Below are 24,638 nucleotides of genomic sequence, written 5' to 3' on the forward strand. Positions count from 1 at the left end.
AATGTCTCTAGAATCGGTCTTTATTAGTCATTTAACAGAGGCTTTTGGGCAGACCAATGGAAGGAATGATTCTCACCATCCCAGGAGATTACATTTTCAATAGTTCTTTTTTAGATGTTTTCCAAAAAGAGATTAGAAGACAACAGTAGAAAATATAATAAATGTCATGAAACGCCGTGTGGCAGGCAGGAGATGAGGACTCAAAGTGCACGACTCAAAGACTCAAGGAATGAACTCAAAACCACAGCTTTATTTGCTGGTCACAGAAAAACGGGCATACAAAATAAACTAAACTGGGAAACAACAAACCAAAACTCACAGGGCGCTCCACACAGCAAGAGGGACGACACAACACTGACTCAGAGAAACAAAAGGTTTAAATACACTGGGAAGTAATGAGGGGAATGAGACACAGAAGGAGGGCATGGCTGGGAGAAATCAGGACTGACGAGACAAGCAAAGCAGGACGCATTCACATAAGACACGGACCATCAAAGTAAAACAGGAAGTATAACACAGAGACGCGAACTTGACACGGTGGAGACAGCAACTAAGAAACACAGACATAAACCATAAAGCTGAGGAGAACCGAAGCTCTAAGAACCGAAAGACACAGAGGGGAACTCAAACATGCAGACACAGAACAGAGGGGACACAGAGAAACATGAAGGGCAAGGGATCGAAACTACAGGGAGTGCAGAATTATTAGGCAAATTAGTATTTTGTCCACATCATCCTCTCCATGCATGTTGTCTTACTCCAAGCTGTATAGGCTTGAAAGCCTACTACCAATTAAGCATATTAGATGATGTGCATCTCTGTAATGAGAAGGGGTGTGGTCTAATGACATCAACACCCTATATCAGGTGTGCATAATTATTAGGCAACGTCCTTTCCTTTGGCAAAATGGGTCAAAAGAAGGACTTGACAGGCTCAGAAAAGTCAAAAGTAGTGAGATATCTTGCAGAGGGACGCAGCAGTCTCAAAATTGCAAAGCTTCTGAAGCGTGATCATCGAACAATCAAGCGTTTCATTCAAAATAGTCAACAGGGTCGCAAGAAGCGTGTGGAAAAACCAAGGCGCAAAATAACTGCCCATGAACTGAGAAAAGTCAAGCGTGCAGCTGCCAAGATGCCACTTGCCACCAGTTTGGCCATATTTCAGAGCTGCAACATCACTGGAGTGCCCAAAAGCACAAGGTGTGCAATACTCAGAGACATGGCCAAGGTAAGAAAGGCTGAAAGACGACCACCACTGAACAAGACACACAAGCTGAAACGTCAAGACTGGGCCAAGAAATATCTCAAGACTGGTTTTTCTAAGGTTTTATGGACTGATGAAATGAGAGTGAGTCTTGATGGGCCAGATGGATGGGCCCGTGGCTGGATTGGTAAAGGGCAGAGAGCTCCAGTCCCACTCAGACGCCAGCAAGGTGGAGGTGGAGTACTGGTTTGGGCTGGTATCATCAAAGATGAGCTTGTGGGGCCTTTTTGGGTTGAGGATGGAGTCAAGCTCAACTCCCAGTCCTACTGCCAGTTTCTGGAAGACACCTTCTTCAAGCAGTGGTACAGGAAGAAGTCTGCATCCTTCAAGAAAAACATGATTTTCATGCAGGACAATGCTCCATCTCACGCGTCCAAGTACTCCACAGCGTGGCTGGCAAGAAAGGGTATAAAAGAAGAAAAACTAATGACATGGCCTCCTTGTTCACCTGATCTGAACCCCATTGAGAACCTGTGGTCCATCATCAAATGGGGCGATCGTGGCTCAAGAGTTGGGAGTTTGCCTTGTAATTGGAAGGTTGCCGGTTTGAGCCCCGACTTGGACAGTCTCGGTCGTTGTGTCCTTGGGCAAGACACTTCACCCGTTGCCTACTGGTGGTGGTCAGAGGGCCCGGTGGCGCCAGTGTCCGGCAGCCTCGCCTCTGTCAGTGCGCCCCAGGGTGGCTGTGGCTACAATGTAGCTTGCCATCACCAGTGTGTGAATGTGTGTGTGAATGGGTGGATGACTGGATATGTAAAGCGCTTTGGGGTCCTTAGGGACTAGTAAAGCGCTATATAAATACAGGTCATTTACCATTTACAAGGAGGGAAAACAGTACACCTCTCTGAACAGTGTCTGGGAGGCTGTGGTTGCTGCTGCACGCAATGTTGATGGTGAACAGATCAAAACACTGACAGAATCCATGGATGGCAGGCTTTTGAGTGTCCTTGCAAAGAAAGGTGGCTATATTGGTCGCTGATTTGTTTTTGTTTTGTTTTTGAATGTCAGAAATGTATATTTGTGAATGTGGAGATGTTATATTGGTTTCACTGGTAAAAATAAATAATTGAAATGGGTATATATTTGTTTTTTGTTAAGTTGCCTAATAATTATGCACAGTAATAGTCACCTGCACACACAGATATCCCCCTAAAATAGCTAAAACTAAAAACAAACTAAAAACTACTTCCAAAAACATTCAGCTTTGATATTAATGAGTTTTTTGGGTTCATTGAGAACATGGTTGTTGTTCAATAATAAAATTATCCCTCAAAAATACAACTTGCCTAATAATTCTGCACTCCCTGTAGAAACCATCGAATAACTCACACAAGTACAATAATACAAAAATCACAAAGAACTAAACATGCTGGGTCAGGAGACCCAGGAACCTGACAATAAAATATCAAATGGATACAAAACCTATACACAATATATATCTTGATGCGTAAATATGCAAATGGAAAATGTTTTTCATCACAGTGGTGCACATTAAATAAGCCAGAACAACTAAGACACACAAAAGACCTTGAAGCCTGGATGTGAATAAACCTGAGTCATCACTGCACAGTGTCTGTAAGGGATTATTCGAATAAGACTGTTTTATTGTCAGCTACATGTAATGAGAGTAATAAAAAGTAGTTCCTGCCTTCGTGTGTTGCCAGGCTCTGATTGTGGACCAGCTGAGCATGAGGATGTTGTCATCCTGCTGCAAGATGACAGACATCATGACAGAGGGCATCACCAGTAAGAGCCCATCACATTTAACTATTTCTTTGAACTGCGAGGCTTATTTTGTTCGTACCTGCGACTCTTTAACATGTCTGTGCCTGTTTCTGTAGTTGTGGAGGACATCATGAAACGACGAGAGCCACTGCCGAGCCTGGAGGCTATTTACCTGATTACACCCACAGAGAAGGTAGGGATACTCCTTCTTTTACCTATAGAGGCACATCCCTGTCAACAGGTATGCACTTTTAGAAGAGAGATCAGACAAGCTGCCATATTAAGCTGTTGACTTAGTCAAGAAAGATCGCTCATGCTTCTTAGTTTCCATGATCTATCTTTACATCCAAATTTCCTTTATTTGTTGAAAGTTGTACAGAGTTTACAGTATACCTCAAGTTGAATGTTGCAGACCACGAGAGAGAGAGGCTGCAGAGCTTGGTCATCAGGGAGGGACTCAGAGTAACGGTTATCCCTCAACTGAAAGGTGTCAGTTAAGGTAGTTCTGGTATCTGATTAGGATGCTCCTGAATACCAAGCATTAGTGCCCAGAGCAGCTCTGGGACATTCTGGAGAGATTGTGAGTCTTACCTGGCTGATGTTCCCTTGGAAGAACTAGAGGTGGTGGCTTGGTGGAGGGAGATGTAGGCATCTTGGCGCAGACTGCTGCCCCTGCAACCCGGACTGGGATAATTGGAATCAGAATCAGCATACTTTAGCAGCGATAGATGGATGAATTTTTCTTGGAGAAAAAAAAATCATTCATTTCTCTTAGAAGTGAAGAAGCTTCTCGGATGAGAGCTGAAACGTCTTCAAGAAACATAAAAAAGTCCAGTCGCTTTTCTTTCCACGCTCCTTAGATTCATGAATTTCAATCTTATACTTTTACACTAAAATAACTTCACAAATTAACAAATGGTTTGGGAAAATGAAAGTGAATATTCAAAATGTAACATGTGGTAGGGTTCTCCAAGGCAGGAAGGCCAGGCCAGTGCGGACTCTGGGACGCTGGAGAATGTAAACGCAGCTCATGGTTTGAAAGGGAAAGACTGACACTTGCAGCTTGACTAGCTACCAAAATATTGATCAGAGAAGCTCACATTATAAAATGCACATATTGTAAGGATTATCCTTGCTTCACCTTATCTTGAAGATTAAAATACAGAACTTTCATCGCAACACATTTAACCTGTTTCTCTCTCTTCAGTCTGTCCACACCGTCATTGCAGACTTCAAAGACCCTCATTCATCTAAATACAAGGCAGCCCATGTTTTCTTCACTGACTGTGAGTACACACAAGGACTTTACAGACAACCTTCTATTTGATATAGTGTTGATGCTGCTAAACAAGACTGTTTTGGATGTTGAGGGGTTTTTTAATTGTTGTAATTTTTTTCTTTCATAGATACGAAAACAAATTTGATGTTGATGTTGTTACAACGTCTAATCCCACAGTTTCCTCAAAGTTCTTATAGTCACCTATTGTCTTCTTGTTTTGAAACACATGTGAACCTGTTTTATTAGGTCAAGTAAGAGAGGATCTTTTTGTACTAATAATCAAATATTCCCCTAATTTAAAGTGTTTTGTAGACAAATTAAGTAGAACTATACAAAAGTAGTTATTTTTCTTTAAATATGCTTTATCCCTGCACTATTACAGGGGGTTACAGCTTCATAATAAGAGACTGAGTGGCTACGATGTTGCAGTTTCCCTTTAACAGAGTCACCTTGGCCTTAGAGGTGTCTTTATAGTGGAAGAATCTAAAGCTGCATCATGTTAAATGAAGGACGAGCTTCCATTGAAGCACTCTGTCAAAGTAATATGAAGAAGTTTAGTCAAAGATGATCTTTTAGAGACATCATAGGTCGATTCAAACTCTGGTGTTTAAGTGTATTTGTCTGTGAATGTGACTGAAACTAAGCATCATGTGGTATTTTCCAGCATGCCCCGATCCTCTCTTTAATGAGCTGGTGAAGAGCCGGGCTTCCAAAGTCGTCAAGACTCTGACGGAGATCAACATCGCCTTCTTGCCCTACGAGTCTCAGGTAAACATACTGTGCAGCCCTGCATGGTGATGGTGCATAATGAAATGCAGAAAAGCATGTTTAATCTCTACAAAAAGATTCTGCATACCAATACGTATAATCAGTATTAAAGTTGTGCCCACTTGTTAAATGATGATGACCCTGATTTCAACTTCAACTGTGTCCTGCATTGGAGGAGCCTCTTGTCTTGAATAGACACAATCGCATCAATAACTATTAAGACATCATTCTCTGCTTCTGAAGGATACAGACAGCTCATCAGGAGCTTTTCATAGCAAGTAATTCAAACGTTGCAGCTTTGTCCATTTCTGGTTACTTCTTGGGGCAATATGACAGCATTTCTCTGTGCTTGTCCCTGAATGGTCTTTTAAGAACCCTCTTCCGACATCTTCTCTATGCTGATGTGTTTAAATGAACCTATCCATAGTTCTAACCATGAGGTAGCAGATTATGATATATCATGTAGCTTCACTAACCCTAAAAATGTTGATGGCATCATCATCAAAATATTATCTTAAGATACTTTAATGGATGCCTGGATGTTAAGCTTTATTGTAACACCCGGGAGAACAGTCAACTCATCAGTTTATTGGACGTGAAGCAGTTTGGATGGTTTCTTGTATCTTCTGTGCTTGTATGCCTTTGGGACTTAAAAGAGCATTTTTGACATGAAAATGGTTAATGAAGTCAGACTTAACATGCAGTCTGACCAGCCACACCTGAGCATGCAGTTCGGGTAACAAAGTCCATGTGATGGGCAAAAGAAAAGAAATCCCCAATCCTGCTGTCTAATTGCAGTTTAGCTTTTTAAAGCACATCTGCATTTTCAAACTCTTAGAACTGTGCAGAACAAAAACTTCCACTCAAAGTCCATAAATATGCATTATTGTCCTTAACTATTGCCTAAAACGCCAGAGCCAGTGGTTTTGGTCCAACATAGCTAATGAATCTTTTTGTTTACCATTTATAGAGATGGTTCTGGGACTCTGCATCCATTAACACCTACGTGTAGGACTAGAAATCAGGCTTTTCAAAAGGGACTGAAATCTGCAGTGACTAAGGTTATAATATAAGAAATCATGCACATGCATGGCTTTATAAACGATCAATTTAGATCAAGATTTGTGCCATTAATGCCTTCTTGTGCTATTTCACAGCACACTTTCCTACACAATGACTGAAACCCAGCTGAGTTTTATTGTCTGTTAGTGACAACAGAGAGAGAGAGAAGGAGAGGGAGAAAGATCCAGAGATGGAAAGCTTGAGCAAGAGCAGCTGCAGAGATCGATTAAGACAGGTGGGAGGAGAGAAATGCTGCAAAGGATGTGGGCAGGAATAGTAACAGCGAGGTTATTGGTCGGAAGAGTCAAGGATGGCTAAAGAGAGGCAGAGCGAGAGGACAGAGAAACGCACTCAGGTGGAGACTCGGCACAAAGCTGCTGACTCACCAGACTCTCTGTTTACTGCCAGACTGTTCCAGAAAGACTCACATTTATCACACTGATTTCTCTCCCTCCCACCTGCTTCCCCACCCTTTGCCTCCATCTTGTCTTCTTCTCTGCCTCTCTCTGTTTTCTAGATTCTTTTTTTAAAGTCAGGTGCACGTTCTTATCTTTGCTTTTTCCCTCTCATTTGCATTTACTCCATCCTTTTCTCCAACCATTTTACCCCATTTTTCCCTCCAGCAACCACCCCTCTATTTACTGCATCTCTCTCTTTCTGTCTGTCCTTTGCTCTCACAATCTAAAGATGCTTCTTGGCCCACAATGCTTTGCTTCCCTCTTGTCTACTATGATTAATTCAGAGTCAGTGGTTTTCTGCTTCAGGCAAAAATGCTGCCTCATAGTCCCGCCCACAGACTTGCCCAATTGGGCGATTCACATCCACACAGTGGGCTGCAGCCAATGGTGGCCGTTCTGAGGCAGGGGCCCTTCTGCAGCGCAGGAGTGTGGTCATGTGACTGTGGACAGATGGGTTGGGAGAAGGGAGTGGTAGTGATGCAGGAGAGGAGAAAAGAGAGGAGGAAGAGGATAGAAACGAAAAGAGACAGAGGGAGGAGGTGAAATAATGGAACAGTAAAAGACAAAAGAGAGGGTGTAGGATGATGTGGTGAAGATCGAGTCGAGAAGACATTAAAGTGCAGGGGGATGAAATGGTAGAGACTGAAAAAAGAGAGGGAGAAAACATGAAAGCGATAACTGAGATCAAACAGTCGATTTGTGTAACAGCTGAAACGCATTAACACACACGCAGATGTTAAAAGCCTTGGGTCCTTTCTCCCTCTCTGTCTTGGAAATGCAGTTCAGTTTAATGCTTCTCAAGGAAGTTGTTTCTGGAGAAGCTTAGCATGAAGAAACACAGCTGTGCTTTTCCTCGCTGCTCTCTCTCTCTCTTGCACACATCATCACTGTGAGGGAGAGACGCCCGAGAGGGAAGCAAAGACACACTTAGGAGTGAAGGAAAAAAAAATCTTCTTATGCACATTAGGAAAAAGTATATCAAACAAATTAGTTCAAGAAGCTAGAAACACTCATGTCAGCACAGTTAGCTGAAGAAAAAAAACGACATTTCCTTGTATTTGTGTGTGCAGGTGTATTCTCTGGACAATCCAGATGCCTTTCACAGTTTCTACAGCCCTCATAAGACCCAGCTGAAGAACCCAGTGATGGAGAGGCTGGCCGAGCAGCTGGCGACGCTCTGTGCCACCCTGAAAGAGTATCCTGCTGTCAGATACCGAGGGTGAGCAAACAGGGGGCGGTTGTAAAACGTAAAATGTCTTTACATCTGTCATGCTTTGTTTTCCTTTATTTATCTTCCCTCCCACTTTCCCGTGTCTGACAGGGAGTACAAGGACAACGCCACCCTGGCCCAGCTGGTTCAGGACAAACTTGATGCATACAAGGCTGATGACCCCACCATGGGAGAGGTGAGCTCACGAGAAATCAAAATGTTGTCACTTTAAATATCCTGCTTATTATTGTTTTCACTTAGCACATCATATTCTCGTTGTTTTAACCTGTATCAGGGCTGTCCATGAGATCAGGTTACAGCTTAACTTGATCTCCGTTTGCTGTAATCAGTAAAACCACTGCACTAAAATATCCTCTCCAGGCTTTACTCCTTTAAGAAGTGCATTCTGAAAATCTGAAAGATTTAAAAGTAGAACTAAAACCTTCATGTGTAGAGTTTTTGTTATTACAAGCTGTATCAAAAAGAATAATCTTTTTAAATTAATGGACAAAGAAGCTTTTAAAACACATGGCTGAATATAAAGGTTTACACACAAAACTTGTGTGTAATGCAAAATAATCATGCATGCAGTTGCAGTTGCACGGCTGAATTCTACACGAGACCGGATGCATGATTATCTAATTGTTGTGCGTCTCCCTCTGTAGGGTCCGGATAAGGCTCGCTCACAGCTGATCATTCTGGATCGGGGATTTGACCCCGTCTCACCTGTCCTGCACGAGCTCACCTTTCAGGCTATGGGCTATGACCTGCTGCCCATTGAAAATGACGTCTACAAGTATGAGCAAACGCTGCTGTTTAAATTTTACTTGAGCATCATTTGCTTTTATTGTCAATTTGGCCATTGCTGTTTGGTTGATTCTTCTCCAGATATGAGACCAGCGGCATCGGAGACTCACGTGAGAAAGAGGTCCTTCTGCATGAAGACGATGACCTGTGGGTGAGCCTGAGACACAAACACATAGCCGAGGTGTCCCAGTGAGTACTTTTCATTCTGTTCTTTATTTTCCACTCAGGCTTTTGATATCAAATTAAATAATTCTCATATGTTACTGTCTTCTTGTCACTAGGGAAGTGACACGCCAGCTGAAAGACTTTTCTTCCAGCAAGAGGATGAACACCGGAGAGAAGGTAAAGCCGACTCTGTGGAGGGAGGTGATGCTATGAGTATGAATGTAAAGTTTTGTGAAAACATTAGGGGTGTCCTGTGGTTTACGTCATCGCCGCTTTATTGGACATTAATCGTGTAACTTAGTGTTGTTTTTGTTTCAACAGACCACGATGAGGGATCTCTCCCAGATGCTGAAGAAGATGCCTCAGTACCAGAAGGAGCTCAGCAAGGTTTGTGTGTTTTTTGAGTCTGTGCATGCCTTTCTTTGTGTGTGCGTGTGTATACGCTGACCTGTTTTGTCTTTTTCAGTACTCCACTCACCTGCAGCTGGCTGAGGATTGCATGAAACATTACCAGGGAACAGTGGACAAACTTTGCCGTGTGGAACAGGTGAGACGGAAGCAGAAAGAGGGGACGAGGAGAGAAAACCAGAGGGAATAGGAGGTGGAAGTAGCAGAGGCGAGGACAAAGAGCACAGTGCAGCGATCGGGGTTTTAAAGTAAGACGTAAACGAGAGGTTTTCTGTTGCAGGATCTGGCTATGGGCACAGATGCTGAGGGAGAGAAGATCAAAGATCCCATGAGGGCCATTGTGCCCATACTGCTGGATGCCAATGTCAGCACATATGACAAGATCCGCATCATCCTGCTTTACATTTTCCTTAAGAACGGTAAGCAACAGACTAAATATAAATCACATGAAAATAAGACAGAAATATTTATTTACTTTCTAGTAAACTGTTTATACAAGTTAGTGTTATTATTATTGTCTTAAACATTTTTTATACATCTGTATAAATTGCCGTTGCTTTAGCTGATGTTTGAATTTTGAATCTAAGGGAAGTAGAGTACGCTCATTCTTGTGTGTTACTTAATGTGAGTGAGTGGGCCATGAAAATGTGGCATTATTAAATATTTTTAATTGTCATTTAACATTTAAAATACAAAAGAAAAATGAATGCAACAATGTTGTGGGTTGTTTTATTGAAGCAACATGCAGGAACTTGGTGATATCAAAACAAACAATCTTTGTTTTACAAATCTTGTTAATATTTTGTGTATATTTGTGTGCTTAGGCATTACGGAGGAGAACCTCAACAAGCTGATCCAGCATGCTCAGATTCCCCCCGAGGACAGTGAGATCATCACCAACATGGGTCACCTGGGCGTCCCCATCATCACAGATGTGAGTGTCTCCTTATTATCAGCTTACTCATCCTTTCCTAATTCCTTATAAACTAAACTTTGAATACTTTCCTTAAATTAATTTTTAAGTAATTGTATTGTAGTTTTTGCCTTTTAATATTAACGCCAATAGAATGTAATGGAAATTTGCTTATATTATGTAATCTGTCACAGCACAAGTCTTCCCATCAGAGAAGCTGTCTGTGTCGTTTCACTTTAAAGCACAAACTGTGTGATGTTTTTCATTTGGACAGTCTGACCCTTGGACAAAAAAGCCTAAGATGCTGGAAGTCAAACTACTTCACACTTCATAGATGTTGGGTGAAATAAAGCAGGCTAACAAAGAATTGTGAAAATATTGTATTTAGGCTTTTCTTTATTTACATTAAATTGTTAATTTGGTTACTTATATAACTGGTGGGTGATTGTGTATCATTGTATCTGTATCTGTATCACTGACCCTTAACCAACACAGAAATCACAGCGTGACACATTTTGGGGACATCTCAAATGCAATTTCTTATGTTGTCACGTTTTGAATCCAGGTTATTTCCACTGTACTGCAGCACTGTTTGATGGGGCTTCAGGCGGTACACTTTTCAATAGGTGTTTGACAACATCAGGGTTGCTCCTTATCTTCAAACCTGTTTTTGATTTTCATGGAGGAGCTCTCAAGGTGTCGTCAGTCGTTTGGGAGTGGGGGGCTACCTCCAGGAAGGGAATTCAAGTATCATGGGCTTTTATGCAGGAATGACGGGAAGGTGGAATGTGAGTTGGTGCTGTGTCAGCAGTAATGGGGCTTGCAGTGACCTGCTGTGTTGAGAGATCCAACCCTCAGCTGTGGTCATGAAGTATGGGTAATGATTGAAAGAGTAAGATTGTGGATTGAGTTTCCTCCACTGGGTGACTGAGATAAGCCCAGCTGAGAAGCTCAGACCTCAGGAGGGATTGTGGAGCAGAGGCTGTGCTCTGTGCCACATGTGTGTTCCAAGAAACTGGTTGAGGTGGTTTGGGCCTGGTTAGGATGCCTCCTGGGCGTCTCCCTGTGGAGGTTTGGTGGGCACGCTCAACTGACAGACCCAGAACACACTGGAAAAATATATATCTTGTTTGTCCTCTGAATGCCTTGAGATCCCCTAGGAGGAACTGGAAAGTGTGGCTCGGGAGAAGGTTGTCTGGAATAGCCTGGTTAGTCTGCTGCTGCTGCATGTGTTGCTTATTGCTTAAAGGGGCTATAATGCTGTCACTACTTTATGTCAGATAAATGCTACCTAAAGTGTGAATGCTCATAATAAACGTAGCTAAAGTTTTAATGAGATCGACATATGTACAAGGAATCGCTCATAGCTGAGGCTTCAGACTGCTTTAAACACTCAGTTTCATACAGTTCTTCCACCTCTGGCTGTTCAGCAGATGAGAGCAGATATTCCTAATATGGTCAGCTCAAGCACAAAGTTTCGATTGTGAGCACAGAAGCCTCACCAACCTGCTATTTAAGCTCTGTTTCTGTGGGGGTAGCCAATCAGATGAAAGCTGTCTTTAAATGTAGACATTTTAAGATAAGTGCAGATTATTCTGACCTGTGACTCATGCAAAGCTACTCTAATACAATCCAAGAATAAAGCTACTAGTTACCTATTCGTTACTCTGAATGTATGAACGCATTTGGAGATCTGTTCACATCAGCTCTGAGAGAAAGTGAAAGATGACTAGCATGTAGCATCAGGACATTAAGCTTTCGTTATCTAACGTCTAGCAGATCAGTTTGTGCTGTTTTTAATGAGTGCTCAAGGAAAGCGTCTTTTATTTCCACTTCCTCATCTATTCTTTCTTTTCTCAGTCCACCCTCCGCAGAGGGAAAAAGGTCGACAGGAAGGAGCGTGTGAGCGAGCAGACCTATCAGCTGTCCCGCTGGACACCACTGATCAAGGACATCATGGAGGTGTGTTTCTAGGCATTTTATTTTATTATGTGTTAAGAAAACTAAAGAGCTTTATATAACCTGCTGTCTGGCAGATGCATTGAAGTGTCTTAGTATTTTAGTTTCAAAAACATCTCAACTATAGATGCAGTCATTACTAAATTATGTATTAAAAAGTAGCTGTTACATACTTTTCACTTCTCATATATCCACAACAGTCTCAGTCAAACACCTAGTTGTCATCTACTATATTCAGGGGTGCACATAAATGGTCCGCAGGTGCGCGTTCGCTGTCAAAATAAAAGACGCGCACCAGATAAGAAGTTGCAATGCGCGTTTGCGTACATATAAACGGCACTGTTTTTGTCCACTCGAGTGGGATTTTCACGGCATATTCTGCACCACATCTCTGTGCGTTCATCATTTGTTTGAACCCAGCTCACCTCCTGGAACCACTTTTCCGAGAGTACGCGCTTCTTTTGCGGTTCGGACTCCTTCTGACACTTCTGTGGAGGTGGAGGAACACCAAAGTAATTGCTTAAAGGAGCTTCTTCAACATCTTTAAGAGTTCTAAACAAATGTCTGTCCTCCTCAGAAAATCTTATGTACGCAACCGCGCATTGCAACTTCTTATCTGGTGCGCGGCTTTTATTTTGACACACCTGCGGACCACTTATGTGCACCCCTGAATATATTAAGCCCCTTTCTGTCATCGTTGTATTTTTACTCAGTTGTATATAGTATTTGTATTCTATTTTTATCTTATTGTATATTTATTTTATTTTATTCTACTGTATATAGTATTTTATTTTATTCTATTCTGTACAGTTGTGTACTGTATTTATTCTTATTGTATTCTAATTTTTGCCTCATAACTTTTGCACTGTCCACTTCCTGCTGTGACAAAACAAATTTCCCACGTGTGGGACTAATAAAGGTTATCTTATCTTATCTTATTTGTGCAAAGCTAATTCTGCAGTGGACCTCTGCAGTGGAAGTTGCTAAGAGATGTGAATTTGCCTATTTCAAGTGTGTACATGTACGTGTGAGAGACAGAGACAATATTGCTAACAAGGATATGTTTTATTTTTGTTCTTTTTTGTTCTCTTGCAGGATGCTATTGATGATAAACTGGACACCAAGCACTATCCTTACATCTCTACCCGCTCCTCTGCCTCCTTCAGCACCACTGCAGTCAGGTACATACACACACACAAATGTATTTTCAAACAACATAGCATCTCATTTCATGGTTGTAGCATTTTCAAATTATGAAGAGAGAAATGGAGGTGTTGTATCAGAAGATGAGTCTGATGGGACTGAAAAGAAACAAGAACAGGGATGTGCTGCTGCTGCTTTACCTTAATATGGAGAAACAACCATTTCTTGCAGTTACTTCCTGATTATGTTATTTCACTGCCTTGGATTTGTAGAAAATGGTATAAATTCAGCAATACCTCCTTATACTCTGGTCCAGTCTGTGTGGATGCTGCTTATCCTGTCACGGTCCGGGGCAGCGGCCGTGTGAAGAGTGGAAAGGAGGACTCAGATGCAGCACTTACTCGGATGTGAAGGTGATTTATTGACAATACTGAACATAAAGTGGAGATGGCAAAACAGAACTAAGGACGAACTAAACTGGGAGAAACTACACAAAGGGAGTGGCAAACCTGAACATGAAGGGAGAACAGCAGGGAGAGCACGCAGGGGATTCACCGGGTATGAACACAGACGACGCGACGAGGAGCAGAGGAAATCACACACTATAAGTACACAAAGAGACACTGGGAAATCACACACAGGTGGGGGAAACAGCTGGACCTGATTAACCTGACGAGACAGGGGAACACTAACACCAGGGACCAACAGAGGGAGCACAAACCCAGAACCCAGTGTCTAAAATCCCAAACACAAACCATCCCAAAACAGCCATGAATAATAATGAAAGTAATAACAATAAAGAACATAAACATAAAGTCACTGAGTCATGGTCGCAGGACCATGACATATCCTGCATGCTCTCTTGCCTCTTTTACTGTCCCTCCCCCACAGCTGCACACACACCCAGCATCAAGTACCTTGTTGTGGGTACTATCAGATAACAGCTGTTACGTTCAGAAAGTATTTGCAGGTGAAATTTTACTTCATCTTGCTTATTTGGTTTTTGCTCTGAACATAAATTGCCTATGTGTGATGTGATGCAGGTACAAACCGAGCCACCTGTCTGCAGCTCATTCCCTTCCTTCGCTCTAAAACCTCAACTCTTGTTTTTCTTATTCTAGCTAGTAATATTATCCTCTCACGGTGTTCTTCTTAGTCTGGTTAGGTTCCTGCCTGCTGTGGAAAATCTCTAAAATTTCACTGTATTGCACGAGGTGGAGAGCGACTGGGACACTGGAGGGCAAAACGGTACTGTGGTCCTTTGCCCTTCAGCCATCCTTCGAATGTCTTCGAGTTTAAATTGGCCAAAATGCCAAATAGTTCCTGAGCTATCTGATGCACTAATCAGCGTTTATTTACGGCCGCCAGAGGCGTGTAGATTATGGCACCAACATGTGAACACATTCCTAACACTCTCCTAACGCTGAATTACAGGCCACCAACTCCTGCTTATCCAAATCAACCCTAACTAATGCTAGTAATACTACCAGAACTTTTCTGGTCCTACATTGTAAAAGTCCAGCGCTTATCTTTTCTTTAACTATGAATAACTTCTTATTCTTCACCTCCCTCACAGCAGAAGTATTTACCTATCCTGATTTGAAATACAAATACTTTCTGTAAACATTAAGCCCACAGGGGAGGAAGGACAGTATTAAATTCATTTTTGATATAAATGAAAATAATATTTCCAGAAAGCTAATATCTAGGATTTACCTAATCTTATAATTGAAGAGAAGTCTCGTCCAATGTGTGTTAAATCAAGCTGGGAGAAAGGAGCAAACATAGAGCTATCAGAAGAGGTCTGGATAAAGACACGAAGAGCACACCAAGTTTTTTTTGTCCAAAAGAATAAAATGGAGTAAAATACCTGAAAATGGGCAGTGTTGGCGAATGTGTGGTAATATATGTGCAGATCGTGTTCATATTTTCTGGGATTTTTTTCTTACTAGTTGGATGTGGTAGCAGAGATAAAGACATATTTGTATTATTTATTAGCAGAATGTTCCACTTGACCTCAAAAAACAAGACAGATACTTGTTCATATGATTAAGTGCAAGTAAGAAAGCAGTAACTAAGACGTGGTTAAATAAAGAATCTTCAACAACCCCTGAGAGGATAAAAATAGTTCATGAAATCTGTGAAATGGAACAGTTGACCTTTTTCTCTGACACGTGTGAGTGTAAGGTTTGAAAAGTACTGGGGAAAATGGATAAACTACCAGTCTGTGGATGAAACTTTGGATTCCCCTGCTTCCTGGAGAGCTATATCTATGGATTAGACTCATGAAGACCTTCTGAGTATTAAAAAAGAAAGGAGCAGGATTAAATAAACATGGTGGACAAAAATGAACTGCTCCCCCTTTGCATAAGGATGGGATCCACTCAGTTATGCTTTCTGTTGTTATCTTTACTATGGGATTAATACTTAAAAGTGACTGATGGCCTTGTCCTTTTGCTGTGTGAATAATTTCTTGTCTTTTTTTTCTCTTTTTGTACATTTTCACAAAAATAAAGTAACAAAAGAATGTATTAATACTGTACTTTCATTGTTGTGTTGTTGTTTTCCGGCAGTGCTCGGTACGGCCACTGGCACAAGAACAAGACACCCGGAGAGTACCGCACTGGGCCACGTGTCATGGTATTCATTATCGGCGGCGTGTCTTTCAGCGAAATGCGCTGCGCCTATGAGGTCACACAGGCCAATGGGAAGTGGGAAGCCATCATTGGTGAGTAGTGTTGCAGAGGGTAGTGTAGGCTGCTGGGGTGGGTAGTTAGAGACACATCCATCGCCTTGAAAACAAAGTGGGTGTGACTCTGAGTGGGCATGTTTTCACGAGAGGTGGGAAAAGCTGCGTCCTAATTCAGATTAAAGAGAGGCTGAAGATTCAGTGTGTGGTCTTTGATGGGCACAGATGACCTGTGACCTGGGACGTGGCTAAAAAACATTAAAGATGGGCAGGCGGAGAAACAAAGTCTGGAGTATAGAGGGAAATCTGACTGGAATAGACTAATAAACGTAGTTTTCTGAAACATTAAATGCGGTTTCATATTTTGGGCTTCATTTCAGTATTTTTACTTTTTTCAGCCTGTGGAAACAAAATGGAAATTTAGAAATATAGGCTCAAGTTTTATAAACGCAGCAGACCTCATTTCATCACACACATACAGGGCGGCATACATCCCACGTCACACATTGCTGTCACAGAAATTTCCCATCGACAGGTTTACACTGCAGCAGCTTTTTTTGCAGGATGCAATTACAGATAGCAGGTAGATTATTGTGTGCAGCATTTTGTGTTAAAGTAGCCCCTTTGTGTCATGTTCCTGTGTACTGTTTATTTGATGTCCTGAAGCTTTGCCAGCCAGTCTGTGTTATATTGTTATGTTAACTGAAAGTGTCTTTTGTTGTGCTCTGCTTCTGCTGTTGTCTTTAAAAACAACTGTTGTCTTTAAATTGCAGCCACGCCATGTCTTTCTCTGTGTCTGTGTTCCCAGTTTATTTGTGTTTGTGCTACTTGGTGTGTGTGTGTGTGTGTGTGTGTGTGTGTGTGTGTGTGTGTGTGTGTGTGTGTGTGTGTGTGTGTGTGTGTGTGTGTGCTCTGTATGACAGGTTGCTTGTTTTTTGATCCTTTTGTTTTCTGGAGAGAGCGAGTGAAGGAAGGGCAGGGGCATGGCATGTGCTGTGAGACGAGTGGTGAAGCCACTTCTGTTCCTCCACAGGTGCCACCCACATGCTCACCCCCACCAAATTCTTAAAGGACCTGCAGCATCCCGACTTCCGAGAGTCCACTAGGGTGTCCTTTGAGGACCCTGAGCCCTCAGCCGAGTGAGGCAGAGACAGATTGGGAGGGAGGGAGAGAGAAATCACACAGAAAAAAGTAAAGGCAGCCGTGCAAAGAAGCCCTTTCTGAACCTTCACAGCACAAGGGCTTTCTTCCTTGTTCCTTCTTCTTTGAACACTCAGTACTGTTTTATGTAACTCCACCCTCCTCCTCCCCACTTCCTCAGGGATGGATGCCCCCGACATTTCCTCACTGCATGGACTGCTCCATCAGACTCCCTATGTATCAGTAACTCAACCGCGACTCCGTCATGTGTTTCAGACTGAAACCATAACTCCAAACAGGTGTATTCTCGCAAAGTCTCTCAGCTTATCCACAAATCCAGTGCAATAAACATTTAACATTTCAACTACTTAAATTAACTCTAAGATTTGTTGGAGCAGTCTTAGCTCACATCCTCACAACGCTGATGTGATGATGGCATGCGTATCACACTTCCTGTATCCTGAACTCTGTGCTGATCAGCGGCCATGCCTGAGGAGGTCGTGAACCCATCCCTGCTGCCTCCTCCCATCATCTCTGCAGGGTGGATTAAATCGCCCCGTGATGGGCACCCAAAGGCCCTTTGATCTTGTTTAAAACTCACTCCAGATTTAATCTGCCCCAACATCTTTATCAGTTCCTCTGATTTATTTTTATAATTTGCCCTTTACATACACCAAACAAACACCTTTTTTTGTTACTGGTTTCTTTCCGGATTGGTCCGGTTTCAGAGACACACTTTATCATTTCTTTTCTGGATTTTTTTTTTTGTGTGTGTGTTTTTGTTTTTTAATCCTTGTGTATTTTTTTTCTTTGTTTTGACCGCCTGACTTTGTCCACTCAGCTCACCATCACATGCTCACATGGCTCATGACCTGTCTGCAGAGGATGCTGGACTTTAAGCGAATGTTGTCATGATGATGGAGATCTGCTGACAAGCAGGGCAGCTGGGTGACAGAGGAAACCAAGCAACCAAAAATAAGTTCATATGCATTCATATGAATATTTGCCTTCTGTATTACCGTCACAACTCCTCTGTGCGGACAGTCTGAGAATGTAGCATTGTTCCACCTGATATGCTTTAGCAACCCACCTAAAAAAAGAGAGAGATCCCAAAAAAACATCTCCTAACATAGGGCACTATCCACATCTTCAAAATACTCATCTTCTGTCTTAGTATTCAGCACATCACCTTGTTTATGTGAGCACATATATATTAATAACTGATAATGCTTTCAAAGCAGCTCCTTTCAGACAACATCATACCTGGACACACACACTGATGGATAAATTAGTGAGTTTAAAGTCTTTGCTTTTGAGTCTGCTCTTTTCAGCAATCAACAGAAATCCTGTTACCTACATGTGTGGAGAACCAAACAATGAATTAAAGATTTAAAAAAAAAAAAGTTTAGCTGCATAAAATTAGCCAAAAGCTCAGGTGTATTTAATAAAGATTAAATACCATACCTAATTTCAATTTGGTGAGTCTACCCTTCAGGGTGGTCTCCTCGAGCAGTGTTACAGTATTTCCTACTCCGCTGTTGATATTGGTCGGAGATAGTTCCATTCTGTCTTTTATTTGGTGCATCGGGATATTTTCCAGTGTGTTAATACAGTAATGTGAAAAAAGAAAGTTCACCGGACTCTATGCACAGTGCAATGTTTGGCATACTGACACAACCACCTCATTCCAATTATCAAGCACAGTGGTGGAGGAGTGATGATTTTGGCTTGTTTTGCAGCTGCAGGTCCACTCAGGTACTCAGTCAGTATCTTCAAACTCTTTCCAGTCAGTTTCAGTTGTTATTAAATCTAATCTGCAGTAACTGTGGCTCTTCTGTGATTGATCAAGAGATCCATTGTCATTGAACTAGATAACCTAGCCTTGATTGACATAACCATCAGAAGGCAGAGGCAGCTGCCAACCTCGTCTCCTGCACACCATCCTTGTACACCATAAAGGGTGTTCCCAGTGGCATCGATTTTGTTACATTAGATAACGATTCCTCCCGTCTACCTTCCAAGCTCAGCCATCACTATTCAGTGCATCTGCCAGGCCCAGGAGTCACTGCCTATTCTCTAATTGCAACCTCTGGCCAAGCTAGTGTTATTAGCAGTGGACTTCCATCATTTGTTTGGGAACTTACGAGTGAACTGAAAGTAATTTATGTGAATTTTTCCAGCTGGACCACACCCCTTCCAGTCATACTTCTATAAATACCTTCCTGCACCACAAACCCATTTGTTCTAATTTGTATTTGGGGTTGTTGTCTGGGGTCCTGGACTTTACTTTAGCACTGTGACATGAATGTTGTAAAGAGTGGTCCAAAATGTTTCCACAGTGATATGAGAGACTGATGAAGTCATACAGAAAATTATTACTTCAAGTTATTGCTGCTAAATCATGAGCTGCTCCTAACAACACCACATAGAGTCTGGTAAACGGTTTCTCTTTCACATAACTGTATCTTAACCCTCCAGTTTAAATTTGTGTAATAAAATTGCAACTGGTCAGATGGGACTCAGATGGGATATGAAATGGGACCGGTGCTGAAAGCGATCAAAAGGTACACGAGGAGATGACCTTGAAGTGCACACTGACCAAACTTAAACCAGGTGTGGCTTCTGGTATTCATATGGGTGGAGTCGTGACCTTTTTCATTATACTTTTAAGTGAAACCAGGGCTGTTGAGAGAAGATGATGCTCGATTTGCTTTGAACAAAGGGTTAAAAAAGAAAACATTTTATGCTTTAACGAGCTTTTAATAAAAAGACTACATCCCTTAGTGATCACCAAAAAACATGGCTCCATAATGCTTTTCTATTAATATCTTTGACTGGTTATTTCATGATTATTAATTAGTAAAAAGCTAATATATAATGCAGTTTTTTATTAGACTAGAATGTTGAACATCCATCTCATGACTAATCTGCTAAAGCAATATCATTTACAAACCAAGCTTTTTTTAAGGTTTTCTCAGTAAGCTCTCACAGCTCTCACCATAAGCGGTATGAAGCCTCCCTCCCCACATGCTGCTGCATTCAAAGCTTCCTGAGCAAAAATGGCCATTACTTCCTAAAACAAGTCTTTTTGTTTTACTGTGCTATTATATGCCAGTAATTTTTGGTGTTGGAGCGTAACATCACAGTGTTGTTTCTGGGGCTAAAAATGGCCCACCAAGCTGTGTGTTTTGGGAACAGCAGAGAAGCAGGCGAAGCCAATTCGACATTCTAGCCTGACCCCAACTTTAACCCACTCACCCCCTTGAACCCCCACTTACGATCTCTGATTCCTGCAACCACCGCATCACCTTAACCCAATATGAAATGGACTTGCCTCTTTCTCTTCTGTTTATTTGGGGGATTTTGTTCAATTTTTTTGCCTTTAACTGCTTCCATTTCACGTGCCCCCACGTCGGATCAGGTTAACGTGTTAGAGGTAAAGCAGCTAATCAAGCCAAACTGGAAGAAACATGCAGCTTTGCAACAGAAACAAACCAATATAGGTCAAAAACTGTTGGTGTCTGGAGTAAATCAAATCAAATGTTTACCCTCCTTATGTTCAGGAATTAAGACACAAGTAAATGTTTGCTTTGCTCCAGTCCTGCACCTTTCAAGTTTTACAATGTCTGAAATGTGTCTTCAGCTGTCCATCCTTGAGCCATTAGAATTACTGATTTTCACATTTCCATTCAAATCTAAGTTAGACAGCGGAGTCAGCTCACTGGTTTTGGATTTCATGACTTGACTTCTTGAAATACTTATAACCTTTTCCGCTGTCTGCATGCCCTTTTAATAAAGGTTGCACATTTTCATGATTGTGCATATTGGGGTTTGTCACATGATGTCATGCACACATTGCTTGAGAGTTGTCTATCATACTGGATGTGATACAGTCATGGACTGATAGGGGAAAATGCATATTCCACCAACTGGATGGCAATGGTTTCTCGAGGTTGCTGGTGCTTGCTGGGTGAAATTGGTTGCAAAGACAATGCTGCAACAAAAACTTTGTTTGCTAGCAGGTTCCCACAGTCACCTTTAGTTTTTCAAGTTTGGCTGGAAATACTCATTAACTACTAGCCTAGCGGCAGATCATTTTGACAAAGTACAAGGAAGCCAGAAGAAGGTTCACATTTACACTTCAAAGTAAAAGCTGTTCTTGCATCACACTTGTCACAGTTTTGCTACAGCTAGAAGAGTAGTAGCTAGCTTCCATTCAAACTACAACTGTAGCAATAGGCTAGTAACTAGCTAGGGAATACACATTTTTCCGCTAGTAGGTGGTTACCCAGGGATTACTCACCCATGTTGTTGGCCTGTTTGATTGAGTCTTTAGCAATCATTTTCCCAATGTCTGCCATTAACCTCCAGCAAGCACTCGGAACCAGATGAGAAATACTCCTTTTTTTCGGTTGCCAGATAGCTGCAAACTGGTGGCTAGGCCTGTGTGACATTTCTCACTTACTCCTACATTGTCACCTTGATTGTCACACATCCAAAATGGCAGACAAGTTAACGTTGTGTGGTTCGCGGTCACGTGTCTGCAAAACCTCAATACAGATTTGGTGTTGCAGGTTTTCAACTAGCCCACCTGCTGCTTTAAGCTAACTTAGTCATAGTAGTTGTGTGGCGCCTGTGTGCTCCCATTGTGTTCAGCTGCATGTGATTTATAACACAGCCTAATAACTCGGTATCTGACTGTATGCTTGTGGAGTGAGAGTGTATTAGAGTAGAGTAGTGCATTACATACTCCTGCACAAGGTCACAAAAATTCCAGAAACTAAAGGGGACCTATTGTGCTCATTCCCACTTTATTTTGGAACTATGCAAGAACAGTTTTATGTTACTAACAGTTTAAAAAAACAAATCTTTGTATCTTATACTGGTACTATTTGCAGCTCCTCAGTTCATCTCTTAAACATATTACAAATTAAATTTCTGATTCTTAAAACAAAATTCATACTTTGATGGACACACTGTGTTACTCCAGTACAATTTTGGGGATCTATCGGTAGGATAAGTGCCTGCCTAGATACACACAATACAATTGTTGAGAAAGCTAATTTAGCCACATTAGCCTAGCATTAGCCTTTGGAGCAGTCATCAATACAAGACATCCAGTGTCAGTGATATAATATTACAGCTTCTATTTTATAGCTCTGGCTCCACAATGAAAATTCAGCTTCATACTGGCCTCAAATTCCACTGTTTTGTACTTTTAGAAAGCTAAACAAAATTAGCTTGTTTCTGTGACTGTATTTGGAAATACCATCCAATTAACATCTGCTACATCCCAGGATAGATTACAGGGATTACTTGTCCATATACTGAAGTATTTGAAAGTTTGTCCATGTCCAGTTCAATGTAATGTCAATTGTAACAGTGTGTGTATATGTATATGTATATGTATGTATGTATGTATATATATATATATATATATATATGACAGAAAATAAAGAGAAGCAACATAGTTCCACTTTAATGTGCAAAACAATCTAAACCCAGAAAGGTTTTAGTCTATTCTTAAAATAGCCAGTATACAAAATTTGAAGTGGTTTAAATAGTTACTTAACCTTTAATTCATTTTCTGACTTATGTGATGTGAGCGTAATGCTTTATTTTCCCCTTCGCATTTAATGTGTGTGTCAGAAAAGAATACAAAGAATCTCCTCAAGACAAAAAAGGAACGGAAACCCCCAAAAGCACTTAAACCTCCACTTGAGTACAGTGAAAATACCCCCCCCCCCCCCCCCCGCCCTAACACTTTTAAGACTCTTTTAATACATATTAATAATCCATTTTAACTTGCTGACTAACAAATTACGATTCCATAACTTTACGATCTATCTTTACTTTCAACGTTATGTAAGGTTGTCCTCGTCTAAAAAGTAGGCTTCATAACATAAGCTGAAAACACATTTTTCATCAGTTTCCTTCCAATCGTGCAGATCTAACACGCTGTGTTTGTGTGTCTCTTTATGCGTGTGCGTGTCTCCAGGATCGACCCACATCTTCACTCCCACCAGCCTGCTGGAGCAGCTCAAGGCCATGAACAAACCAGACGAGGAAGTGACGAGCTAAAAATCCTCCAATCAGTCTCTCTCCTCTTAACCTTACTCCCACCCCCTTACATCATCTCTCCCCCCCCCCCCCCCCCCCCCCCCCCCCCGCACATCATTCCCAACCAAATCCTACACATTAACTGTGTATGCATCTTGCTTGAGAAGAGAAAAAATTTAGACAATTAAAAAAAAAAAGAGAGATACGTTATATCAAAGAACAAAATTGTTGCAAGTATTCTCATATTTTACAATGGATGCAACTAAATAAGCGTATTTAAAATTAATTAAATATCAGAAAAGAAGGCCATTTAAAATTGAAATGACCAAAATGTAATATTGTACGCTATGAAACCTGCTAGGATGTGTAAAAGGTAGATGATTTCTCTTGTTCGTTTCTTTCGGTTACCTCCATGGTGTGACTTTTACCTTTAGCAGATAGAGGAGGGATGTGCAGCCTGAGGGGTTCATATTGTAAAAAATATATCAGTCACCATGCAATTTATAGATATATGCATAGATATATTTCATCAGAGAGGAGTCTGTCCTATCACCCTTCCCTTACCCATTTGAGATGTTCGTATTCAGTAGCATGCTTCGACTGTGTTTGTATCCAGTGTGGATGTTCCGAGAGCCGCATGTAAATGTTGTGGTTGAATATGGCGCTTAAAAAAAACTTTTTGTTTTGAGCATCACAAAAAGGAAACTATTCTTCAAGGATTTTGAAGAGTTTAAGAGACAATTTCACTGGCCGCTTTATTAGGGATACCTTTCTCACTGCTTATTAACACAAATGTATTGCTAGTAGGTCATATGGCAGACGCTTGATGCATGTAGGCATGGTCAAGACGGCCTGCTGAAATTCTGGCAGCAAAAGGGGTCCAAACCTGTGTCAGCAAGGTGTAACTAATGAAGTGGCCGCTGAGTTTGTATGCTCAAGTAAACTTGGTCCCAGCTACTGAGCTTACAGGCTAGCAGAGAAGAAAGTAGAAAGTGTTCAGGGATGTATTGATTTTTGAGTTTTTGATACTCAAAACAAGATCTGTTGGTTTTAAGTATTCATTTTAAGAGCTCCACTTAGTCAGTCGGAAAAGAGGGAGCTCTGTTAGAAGCCAGAATCATCCCTCCTCCAGCTGCTGAGACTGTAAAGTATTTACTTGCCACAATCTTTTTCCTTTCCTCTGCAGAGACGTCACGTTTCAATGTCAAAAAGGCCGTTGCTTGCTGATATTTAATAAATAATCCTCCAAAAAGGGCCAGTTGTATTTCAGTATTGTATCCTGTCAGATTAAGTCTTATCATTGGTTAGTAACGATGTTTAATTGGGCCATGCACTGAGTAGTGTTGTGTATATGCTATATGTTGCTGTTTTAGCGTCTCACTGTTGAATGGTGATTTTTCTGACTGTGAAGTAGTGACTTTTCCTTTGACGAAAAAACAAAACAAAAAAAAAGCCAATGTGAAGCCGCCGTGTTTGTGGTGTTTTAGCTGTAGCTGTTTAGTGGTCCACTGGGGAAAAGAACTAAGATCTATATTTTCTTTGTCTGTTTTCCTCCTCTGGTGCAATGTAAAACCCTCCAATGGTGAATG

General features: G+C 41.4%; 1 protein-coding gene across 3 annotated transcripts in view; it reads left to right on the forward strand.

Annotated features, from left to right (window-relative positions):
* Positions 1-23,127, forward strand: part of stxbp1a (syntaxin binding protein 1a) — a 38,927-nt gene extending 15,800 nt beyond the window's left edge. The window contains exons 3-20 of one of the 3 annotated variants that reach the window (XM_080876526.1): positions 2,928-3,009; positions 3,105-3,181; positions 4,196-4,274; positions 4,932-5,035; positions 7,626-7,774; positions 7,877-7,961; positions 8,431-8,561; positions 8,654-8,761; positions 8,854-8,914; positions 9,059-9,124; positions 9,204-9,284; positions 9,426-9,564; positions 9,970-10,079; positions 11,919-12,020; positions 13,113-13,198; positions 15,734-15,888; positions 16,883-17,040; positions 17,171-23,121. In XM_080876526.1, coding sequence (XP_080732652.1) covers positions 2,928-3,009; positions 3,105-3,181; positions 4,196-4,274; positions 4,932-5,035; positions 7,626-7,774; positions 7,877-7,961; positions 8,431-8,561; positions 8,654-8,761; positions 8,854-8,914; positions 9,059-9,124; positions 9,204-9,284; positions 9,426-9,564; positions 9,970-10,079; positions 11,919-12,020; positions 13,113-13,198; positions 15,734-15,888; positions 16,883-16,992 — 1,725 coding nt within the window. In that variant the 3' untranslated portion in view covers positions 16,993-17,040; positions 17,171-23,121. Of the gene's footprint in view, positions 1-2,927; positions 3,010-3,104; positions 3,182-4,195; positions 4,275-4,931; positions 5,036-7,625; positions 7,775-7,876; positions 7,962-8,430; positions 8,562-8,653; positions 8,762-8,853; positions 8,915-9,058; positions 9,125-9,203; positions 9,285-9,425; positions 9,565-9,969; positions 10,080-11,918; positions 12,021-13,112; positions 13,199-15,733; positions 15,889-16,882; positions 17,041-17,170 lie in introns of all 3 variants that reach the window. The other 2 variants (XM_080876527.1, XM_080876528.1) reach the window with 2 other exon arrangements.
* The last annotated feature ends 1,511 nt before the right edge of the window (positions 23,128-24,638 follow it).

This window comes from Rhamphochromis sp. 'chilingali', assembly GCF_963969265.1.
Source record: "Rhamphochromis sp. 'chilingali' genome assembly, chromosome: 2".
Lineage (NCBI taxonomy): Eukaryota > Metazoa > Chordata > Actinopteri > Cichliformes > Cichlidae > Rhamphochromis > Rhamphochromis sp. 'chilingali'.